Source organism: Plasmopara halstedii (genome assembly GCF_900000015.1).
Source record: "Plasmopara halstedii genome assembly, contig: Scaffold_658, whole genome shotgun sequence".
In the NCBI taxonomy this organism is placed as follows: Eukaryota; Oomycota; class Peronosporomycetes; order Peronosporales; family Peronosporaceae; genus Plasmopara; species Plasmopara halstedii.
The window spans coordinates 592,331-603,071 of NW_020187575.1; the positions used below are offsets into that span (position 1 = coordinate 592,331).

Below are 10,741 nucleotides of genomic sequence, written 5' to 3' on the forward strand. Positions count from 1 at the left end.
TGTGAACAAGCATTATGAACGCTATACGAACATGGTAGCGGATCTGTGTAATATCGTTCGGCTCAGTACCCACGGGATTAACTTGTATTGAACAAGTAGCCTACGAATGCATCAGAATAACCGAATAATGACGCCTCCTAAACTTATCATCTGCTTCAATAGCGTTTGAAACTATTCAGGGTGGCAGTTGGGATGATAAGACTAAGATAAGAATAATAATCTAGAAGTTGTCGGTAACACGCATGTAGGTAGGTAATAAATAGTCTCAGCGCACGTGTGGAAATCTATGCGCGCCGATTTTCTCAATCTGTTTGTGACAATAAAGGTAAGCATAACAGGCTTCAACTTCTGCTAGGTTCAGAGCGGACCAACGCTAATGAGTAAATTGCAGTCGCGAACATGATGACTCATAGACGATTGCATTCCAGCATCTCACCTCAAGTCTAAAGAGTCGGAAATGTATGTTGGTACTTAAAGTGTCGTAGCAGATAAAAGTTTCATCCCAAGATCAACGTAAGGTCAACATCTCAAGGTCTGTCTCAAGTTTCAAACATGTTTATATTTCAAGACACAAAAAGACGACGAAAACTCATAGAATGTCATGTTATAATCACGAAGAATGTAGTGAAACAATTGAATAATCAAAGAATATTTGATAGAAATGGTTTATGCAAAATATTCAATTTCATTCTGATTTGTAGCATAATATCATGTGGTGACCTTGTGCATTGTCTTTATTTCTGTCGTCTACTTGAATCCGGCTAAATACGATAAATCGCAGGGATTTTCCTTTGAATATCGGGCCAAAGAAACATCCGTTTCAAGAGATGGTTGCATGGAACGGCTCGATTGTGTATAGCGCGTTCTGTCTACAAAATCGCAGCGGCTGGCTGCCCGAGGTCTTGATTCTATGAATTCCATCGATTGAACCGGAATAGCGTTAGTTGTATAACGTCGCAACCTGCAATTCATTTCGTCGAGATCTACACCCACCAAAGCAACATTGACTGACTCCTCCTTTAAAGCATTGGACTTGTGATGCACATCCTTCCATGGTGCACAACTTGTTGGTTTCGCTCTTTTCGATAGTCTTGAATTGCCCGTTGTTCGACTTCGATGACGCCCAACAAAGTCTTTCTCCTGTCCCATTCCTGAATGTTGACTTGTAGCACGCGAACTACAACGTTTTCGTTGTGCTTCTGCATTGGGCATGAAAAATGTCTGTTGTGGGACGACTGCATTTAAAAGACATTAAGATTAGCAGACAATCACAATATTTCTTCGCTCCATATACATACACTCTGAGCTTCTTGACGTTGGTTTTGAAATTTGCTGTTCCTTACTCTGTGAAGTTGCTGGTTGCTGAGGCCACGTTTCTAGTCTTTTTGGCTTGTCCTGGGCTACACCTTGTGATGGTGTGCCAACGTCGTCAAACCACTTGGGACATTGCTCGATGTCAAAGGAAGAAATGCTTTTATCCCGCAGTCCATCGTCATGGTTCATATCCATGACAGGTCCGTTATTAAGCGCGTAAAATTCGTCACTGATTTCCATTGTCTGCGAAATCTTTTTGCCGCGTCGGTGTGAGCACGCAAAACATGCTACTTGTCCTCTAGTAACTCCATCAATACGATAATTACGTACCACGATGTCGCTACATTTATCACACAAGTACTGCAACACGACATAGTTAATTTCACTGGGCATACATAGTTGATAAATTTCAACGGACGTACCGATCCACACATGACACAATTGTTTTTAAATTTCCACATGGAAAGATAATTTGCGCACGCAGTACAGCGTTTCTCGCCTTGTAGCTGCAACGCTCTTGTGAGTGAAATTTTCTTTGACCTAAGAATCATGTGGGACATCTTTAAATAATGATTGAGAAGTTCCACAGTCCGTTTTCCACGTGCTTTTTGAACCATTGGCATCAAGACAGATGAAGCCGTGCTACTTTTAATGTTGTAGAATGCCGTGGCATTTAATACACCCAATTCGTCTGTTTCCTCAAAAAATAGCCCGCAGTACAAAAGCTCGGCTCGTATCACATGACTCTTGGGCTCTGGACATGCTTTGTGTTCGATCGAGTGCGATACTCGAGCCCAACCACGACGTCCGTCCTGGGTCCCGTAAGGTTTCATAACTTCGAGGTAGCAATAGTCTTGGTCTTGAGCCAACAAGCGACTTGGTGTACGACTAAGTGACCACCGCAGACTCGTGCGATTACGTGGACGCTCTGGTGTGGGGGGCTTAAGCACGACAATGTCCAGTGACTCGGAATAGTCCAGCACCATCTTTTTCTCGTCATTTAAAAACAACTCCGTAACTTCGTCCAGAGAGCCAAAGACAGTTAACGTGTCAAGTGTCGTCACAAGTTTGTCCTTGTTCTCGGTAATTCGTTGCCTCTTGGCATCATAAAGCCGCTCTTGGACCTCAAGGAAGATGTGATCACCCTGTTCAATTAAGTTAAGTCTCTCTCGTTCCGAGAGGGTGATGCTTACCATTGTCGCTCACTCTAATTATGAGTGCAAATAGGTCAGTCTGGAAGAGCAAATCCCACGAAACGAAGAGGTGGTAGTGACATTCATCGATAGTGCAGAATGGACAAAACCTCGAGACACAAGCGGACGGGAGCTTCCGGACGTAATTAAGATCCAGTTTAAATATGTGTTGCAGATCACAAGGTTAGCACAGTCAGAACTGTCCTTCCTCAGGCAATCAAGAAAGCACAATAAATGCACTCGCATTAGCACGCACGAAGTTGGCTACTGTAAGGCTGGGTAGAGACCAGATTATCTGGCGATGCATGCCGAATAAAAGAGCCTTAACATTGCTAACAACGTAATCAAAGGTTTTACCAAACTTATACATATTATGTATTAAATGTTATTTATGGGACGCTTTGAATACAAACTTAATAATTCTTCGTCGCAATTGTAAAGTGAACATGACAACAAGTCATCACAAATGTGATAAGGTCAACCAATGATAGAAGGCATGAGCTTGCCATCTAACTTGGTAAATGAGGTACCTTAACCGGCTCAAATCCAATTCTCTTCACTGAGCGGCTCGCTGCTGAGCGATTCGCGCTCCTGCCGAGCACTACTGGCTTTAATAGAGCGCAGCATACGATACTGCTCTTTAATGCGATCGTGATGCTTTTCGTCGTCACTGTCACCCTCGGCTTCAGCCATAGCGCGTTGCAATTGTGTCAGCTGTGCGATCCTCTCAAATAGAATTCGGGCGGGTAGAGGCTGATGATGCTCTGAACCATCATCTGAAGCGTGCTCAGAGATCGTTGACGCGCTTAAGTCGCTAGCGCACATGAAAGAAGATTGAGGATTAAAGCTTCTTCGCCCACCGTAAGGCCTGACGTCGTCATCGTCACTGTCAAGCTCGGACAAATCCATTTCCTCAGGAGTCAATACAGATGCAATCGACTCACGACACTCCTCCTCCAACTGGCGGATCCTGCGGCGTAATTTTTCCATGTCCACCTGGTGCTTAGACTGGACTTCTTGCATGATACTTGAGGAGCGCCACTGAATTTCATCACCCTCGGTGCGATACCCAGGATACATAGATCGACCCGGTTGAAACGCGCTGCCGAGCATACTTTCATTAAAGTTGGACAGGCGGTCACCTAATTGGTCCAGAGCGATTCGGTTCAACTCCTCCATACGACGTAAATGGCTCGCTTCGAGCTTGTGCATTGTGTCCGAGGGATCTTGTTTATTAGCGCTGTTACTAGGTCGATTGGCGTGAATTATGTCAAATAGCTCGATCGTTGGGCGATTCATTAATTCCTCGTCCAAAGAGGACACATTTGAATCGCGTGAAGAAGCCAATCGCTCGGAAATCTCGCTGCTTTTGAAAACTAACGACTTTGTCTGATCCTTACCGAAACTCTCGTGAAGGTCTGACGTGTCGCGCGGTGAGCGTGTATCTTCTTCAAGTTCATTCACCTGAGCAAGCTGCTTACTTTTAAGAAAAGAATTATAGCTTTTTCTGGAAATCGCTTCTACTCCACTGTCGCCCCCATCCGGAATAAGCTTGGAGGTGAGCAGCTGAAACTTAGATCCACTTGTCTCATGATCAGCTTGCTGTTCGCTTGCGCGGATCATGGAGTCTGCATCTTCTGGTTCCAAATCAGAGCTCGATACCGATTCACACTCACTTTCGTGCTTCAGCGATTCTTCACTCGATCTGTACACGGATTGGATAGACTCGTGCGCACTTGAACGGCGAGCTTCGTTTTGCTCTAGAGACTTTTCACTAAGACGGAGCCGTTGGGAATTCCGATAATCTTTGCTTGAGCGACGCGATAAAGTGAGTCGCCGAATGGGCCCGTGTTCATTCGATGTCTCGCTTAAGCGCTGGTCCGACTTCCTATACTCGATCTCGTAATCATAACCTAATGCTTGCTCGCTTTGACGGTGTGGTGGTGTAGTGAGTCCACTGGTTTGATCGACGCTTAAGTAGCTATTGCGCTCCGGTTCAATCTCTAAGTGATCCTCGCTTTCACAACCAGATGAGGTTCTCACGCTCGAGCGACGAGGGGGCGTACTTAGACCACTCCCTCGCGACTCCATACTTTGGCGACGTGGAGTTTTGTATCCATTTCTGTGACCCTCATTGGAAGAGTTGGACGAAATTGGACCGAAGTGGTGGTCTAGCTTTTCCCCGATGAAGTCGCTCGCTGATTCCACGCTTGATTGGTCTGCGAAAACCAAATAACTACTTTCAGGCTCAGCAAATTCACTGCTCTGGCGTCTTGGTGGTGAATCATATCCACTTTTCCGCTCCAGGGTAGAGTTTGTTGACAGCTCACTCGAGCGGGGCGATGCATCTCTCGGTATACCCTCGTATTCATGATCTAAGGAACTCTTACTTGAGTTACGCGAAACTTCAGCATACTCATCTTGCTCGTCCTTACTCAAACGACGTGATGGAGTTGTGGTATTATTGGCAAAGTTTCCCGTATGACACACGTATTTGTCGCTCTCAAAGTGCTGTGACATTTCTTTAAGCTCTTTGGTTGAATGACGAGAAGGATTCATTAGAGAGTCCATCGGTCGGTCCTCATCTTCTGCCGATTTCTCGCTCGGTCGAAACGCTAAAGTATCCACTTCGTCTTTATAAAAATCAGACTCATTTGTCTGGCGTGGCAAATGAGATTTGTCGTTATACTCTTGTATGACAGTCACATCTGAACGTGATGACAGGACTTCAGATGCGTTCACCTCGACAAAATCGTGCTCACTAGGGTGAATTGTCATATTGTCTGGCTCATCCTCTTGCTCCAAATCATTAATTGAGCTGCAAGATAGATCGGCTGTACGCGCGACCTCTTCGCGCTTGCAAAATGAGGCGTCGGATCCATTGAGGCTTTCACGCTGCTCGTCGTCATCACTTTTTGTGCCCGGTCTTTGCTCCATTTCCTCCAGCGCAAATGGGAATGTGCCGCTTCGCTTGATACGCCTAGGAGGTCGGTTTTCGAAGTCAAAGTCTTCATCATCAATATCGACAGAACTGGCAGAGCTGGCAAAGCTATTAGACCTGGTACCAAACTCATTATTTGAATACTCCGTGAGGCTGATGGAGCTATCATGAAGGCCGACATACGTTGATGTACTGTCTCGTTCGCTGTCGTTCTCATCATGATTGGCTGCTAGCTTTGATAGTTCGTCCATTCGCTTGCGATGCTCTTCCTGCCTCATCTGCAGTTCTACCAATTCACGGTTTTCTTCGTCCGGGAGTTTGTTTGCAGCACGTGCTCTTGCTCTCATCGACTTTATGTGTTCCGCCAAGCCTGACGAGTGGGTTAAAACCTCCTCATCCAGAAGAGAGTCGCCTAAACTGCTTTGTAAACTTGGTCTTTCCATCATTGTGATATCATGTGGGGATTCGCTAGGATTCTCTAAAATGGCAGTACTACTCGAAAATTTGAATTTATTCACCGAGAGCTGCGATAAGTCAAAAGCAAGATTGCCTCGGTGGCTAGATCTTGGAATACTGGGGCCTTGAGACGCGCCTAAACGTTTGCTATTACGTGTGCTCGCGACATTTGAAGCCTGAGACAAACGTGATTGTCTACTTGACGAGTGTGATTTAGATGTGAGTCTGTCACCCTGCGCTGAATGCGCCACACTTATTAAAGCCCCTAATTTAGAATCCCCACTGTCAGTGACATCCGGCGGGTTTGAGGTAACATGTCTATCGGCAATGTTGATGCTCGGAGCCGTGGATTGCGAGAGATTTTCACGTGACGAGCGGTCGGCTTGGCGGTTGAGCAAAGAGTTCGGCAGAGGTAATGGACGGTTACGCATGCTAGGTGGAGTTCCGGGCGGTGAACCAGGCGGGAGGACGGAAGAGGTACGGGAGACTGCGCGTGATCGACGAGTGCTTAGGCGGGTCTGCTGTGGATCTTTTTGGATGGCACGACTACCACGATCACTCTGCACACCTCGTTTTGACGAGGCATGACTCGCCATGGATCGCCGAATTGCCTTATCAGTGGCCTGTTCCTTGATTTTCTCGATCTCGCGCATTCTATTATGATGATCCTGTTCTACACACTCTGAGACTAAAGACGGTCGTTCGCTATCAGGCGTATATTGAAGCGTCCGAACGCGGTTGCGGCGCATTTGTTCCAAAATCGCAGAAGATCGGATATTGTTTCGCGTAGAGTCTTGTGAGCTTGTATAAGAACCAATCGAGTCTCTGTTGGTCTTTGCGACGCTAGAAGCCTTCGTTTGGGACTTCTGAGAAACACGATTTGACGACCGAGAAATTCTGGATGGCGGAGGGGTGAACATTTTTCGCGCAGTGATGCCTTTTGGATTTCTGCTATTAGACTTTTCCGACCCCAAAGTGTGGAGACGCGAAGAAAAATTGTTTTCATCCCCATTTTCCATTGGTGATGATAATGGCGGGGGAGGTGGAGGCGGAAATTGACTTTTTACCCCATAGCGTGCCGAGTGCGCCTTTGCAAGACTTTGTATCGATACAGTCTTGCTACCTTGGCTAGAGTTTGAATATTGACTACCTTGACTAGAACTACTGTGACTTCCTTGAGATGACATGAATTCCTTCGTTGCTTTAAATTCATTTCCACTGTAAGAGCTTCCTGAGGCTTTAAAATCCGAAACTTGACTCGAGTTGTAGTTGGTGCTCTGAGTAGAACTGTAATCGCCGTAATGCGCCTCTAACCTGCCATCGTGGCCACTGTGACTGGAAGGTTCGTCCTCTAAAATGGGGGCTGCATTGTACCATTGCTTCCGACGATCGGCATGGCTAGCGCTATTCTCCTTCCTATGGTTCTTTGACCCGTACATATCGCTGCCCACTGGAACGAAAGCCTGCGAATCGTGATTATAGTACGTGGGTTTAGCGCGATGCCACGCAGCCTTGCTAGCCGTGGTGCTGTCACCTTCCCAATCGGAAGAGCTCGTACCACTGACGCCACTAATATAGCTGCTTTCGCTGGAGCCGCCATCGTAATATTGACTTTCATCCATTTCACTAGAAGCGTCGAACTGGCTGGAACCATCAAATTGCGAATCAAAGTGATATTTCGAGGCATTGAAGTGACTAGGGACCATAGAATCGCGACTGGCGTCTGTAAATCGAGACTGGGCAAACACACTGTAGTCTGATTGTTCTTCAAGTCCATCCTCGCCGCCATCTTCATTCATGCTGCCCTCATCTTCTCCATGATACAAATTTAGGTGCTCGTCATGGTCTTGCAAAATATCCGAATACCGCGTGTTGTTTTGCAAACGTCTCGAATTTATTTCGGGCTCGTATTCCTCACCACGAGATGTGTTATAGCACTTAGTACACACGCGCGTTTTTGCTGGTCCGCGTGCAGTAGAAATCAGGACCTGTGGTGCGCACGGGTGACACACGACTTCCCCGCACACGCGGCATCGCGTCTTACGTACAAAGAGCGAAAATTTGCGCGAACAATTGGCGCACAAAGCTCTTGCTCGCTTCGGCATCAAATCTTCTTTTCTTAGTAACGTCTGTCGTCCCATTCTCGAGGTCTGAATGTGTCGGCTAATAGTCACTACAGAAGAAATGCGCTGTTTTAAAGTAGAGTTAAGCAAGAAATGTGGCAATCGACTGGAGCTTTTGAAGTTGATTTGTAAGCTGTGCATCACATCCATGTATCCATCCTTCTCGGCTTCGACAAACACGTAACCAGACTGATACATACTTCCTCTCACTACACCTTCCACTTCAGGACAACTCGGCAGCTTAATCGAGTGCATACTAAGCACCCACCCTCTGCGTCCTGACGCATGTCGGAACGTGTTTTGGCACTCAAGAAAACAGTAGTCGCGATCACGAGAAAAAGCTGAAGGACCCTCATACAACAGATACTTAGCTGACACCCGGTAGAACAAATTTTTGGGGTCACCGTACACTAGAGAGTAGAGCACGCCGCAATCTAAAACGTCTTCCGCCTTTTTGGCTACCATGTCCTCTGTAGTTTGCTGATCGAAGTAGCCAGCCACTTCCTCGATGGAACCTATCATAGTCGTCACTCCGCATAAGTATTCAGTGCCGGTCGCGCCCATATTGTCATAACTTCCTTCTCCACGGTACATCTGAATGCCGCGAAACTTTCCTGTATAGTGCCATTGCACAGGACCGTCCAATGTGTGCGCATGATCGACAAGCGCCACAGATGCCTCCTTAGCCTTGCGGATCATGTAAGCACGCTCACTGGTGGTCAGTGGCGGGGGCTGCCAATATTCGTTCCTAGAAGTTCCCGATGCGCCGCTCTGTGCGCGCCTTCGACTTAAGCTACGCGCTCTGCCCATGGTCTCTCACAATAATGGATTGAAGGTAGAGGAATGCGGAAGTGATCTGAGTGCGGACAAACCTAGATGGAGCGACAGGGGAGGTGATGTGAGGTTCACTTCTATCGTTTCGCACGCAAAATGATATGTTTACTTGCACTTTTCGAAGAAAGCCAGCAGGTGGAAACTCTCAAGTGTCTGGTACAGTGGTGTAATGGTATGAGATCGACCTTAACCAGTGCTGCTGTCGCGCGCTCTCGCTCTTTGCGACGCCGTGGGTCTTATACAATTGCACAGAACCGGCTGGGATCGTAAATTACCAGTGATGACCAGCCAGTGGAAAGTACTGCGCCAGTCGAGCATTTTGATTGGCGTTTTTAGTGCAGAGTGTAAGCTGAATGGATGCTCGATCGTCTGTTTGCACCATAGTCTCTATGTTGAGTCAAACGTTAAAATTGGATGTTAAATATGTATAAAAATTGTACAATTATATACAGGTCTCCGTGGCCCCGCTCATCTGACGACCTGCATTCCCTAAGCACGAGAGCATGGTGACGACACTTAGATCGGCATGGTAAGCTGACTTTCGACTGCTGCCGGCATTCCATCAAAAATCCGTGATTCACCATAGTCCAATCAGCAAGCTAGAAGCGGTATAGTGCTGCTATCACCGCCATCTTGGGCTTCATTGGACCTTGAAGCGTCCAAGACAATTTTAATTGCGATGCCGGTACAGATTTACTTGAGGACGAACCACTTGCAGCTTCTGTTGTGAATACGTGCATTATCGTGGATTATATCACACTGGTGTTCCTTTAGACTAAATTTGATGACTAAAGTATGATAAATATCATGACAAGTACTCAGAAGTGACGATCACTGTAAAGAAGAGGTCCGTGGGACACTTCCCCGTACAACAAATTCCTCCTTTGTAAATGGTTATACAGATTTATCTGCACCGGAATTGTCGTGCACTTCGCATAGATAAAGCATTGATACCGTGAGTCAACGTAAACAAGCGCACAGAAAATGGGGAGTGGAACCAAAAACCTCTCAAGAAAGGAAGCCTTATTTGGTCAAACTTAGTTTTGGGACCGTCATAAATAACAGAAAATCAATACGTCTGACTTACTATGAACAACAGTAGAAGTCCATATTGGCTGACAGCATCCCGGACCTATCCTTAATGTTTACCAATATTTGTCATGATATTTATGACTATGTTCATCAAGCCGGTGTGTGCGAGCCTTCCGCTCACACCAGGAGCAAAAATGACGACAAAAGCTGAACCGCAAAAAAAAAATTTAACGCACAGATCATCACTCACCACATGTGCCGGGTCCCTTTACGAAGAATATACCCTGTTATTTTGGGTCTGGCGAAAGTGCCGATGAACATCAAGCTTAGTTCGCGCACTGGAAGAGTAGATCACACGGCTTCACTCGTTTGAAGGCTGTACAAGTCAGCCCCAATGAAGCATATGTCCAACTTGAGTATCGACTAATACCTGACTTTGCCAAATAAAGAGCACGCCGCGGACATGAACTTCAAAGCTCATCAACGCCAATCCTTACTGTTACCAGCCTCGGTTGACTCTAGGGAACAGCTGTTATTGCTATCGAGCCCACAACATGGCCGCTTCTCACTTACGATTTGAAAGCGAGCTGTGACGGTAGACCTTGACTGAAAAAAATTGTCCAGGATCTGTTAGATCGTTAAGTGAAAATTGTGGCAACGGCCCTAAAGCAGTTTTGCCGAAGTGGGGGCTCAGACTTATTGCGTTTATTCAATTAATAAGAAACCTCTCTGCCTCTTCAGATTCTGGTAATAGTGCTACTTACCCACTTGCTCACTAAACGATCCAATTATGGGCTACCGGCTTCGTTCTACCAAGTCGCATCGGATGTGTTCGGAAAGTGTCTCGA

The 10,741-nt window shown here is 46.4% G+C and overlaps 3 protein-coding genes across 3 annotated transcripts; 1 reads left to right on the forward strand and 2 right to left on the reverse strand.

The window, feature by feature from the left end:
- Positions 1–869: 869 nt before the first annotated feature.
- PHALS_13293 (Zinc finger, RING/FYVE/PHD-type) lies at positions 870–2,510 on the reverse strand (the record flags this gene model as incomplete). The annotated part of the gene is made up of 4 exons (XM_024729023.1): positions 870–908; positions 994–1,235; positions 1,299–1,674; positions 1,737–2,510. The coding sequence occupies 4 exons, from the start codon at positions 2,508–2,510 to the stop codon at positions 870–872; spliced, it is 1,431 nt and encodes a 476-aa protein (XP_024579442.1).
- A 537-nt stretch (positions 2,511–3,047) lies between these two features.
- On the reverse strand, positions 3,048–8,837 carry PHALS_13294 (Zinc finger, RING/FYVE/PHD-type; the record flags this gene model as incomplete). The annotated part of the gene is made up of 1 exon (XM_024729024.1): positions 3,048–8,837. The coding sequence occupies one exon, from the start codon at positions 8,835–8,837 to the stop codon at positions 3,048–3,050; it is 5,790 nt and encodes a 1,929-aa protein (XP_024579443.1).
- Positions 8,838–10,447: 1,610 nt separating this feature from the next.
- PHALS_13295 (uncharacterized protein) lies at positions 10,448–10,672 on the forward strand (the record flags this gene model as incomplete). Its single annotated transcript, XM_024729027.1, has 2 exons — positions 10,448–10,482; positions 10,528–10,672. The coding sequence occupies 2 exons, from the start codon at positions 10,448–10,450 to the stop codon at positions 10,670–10,672; spliced, it is 180 nt and encodes a 59-aa protein (XP_024579444.1).
- Positions 10,673–10,741: the final 69 nt, after the last annotated feature.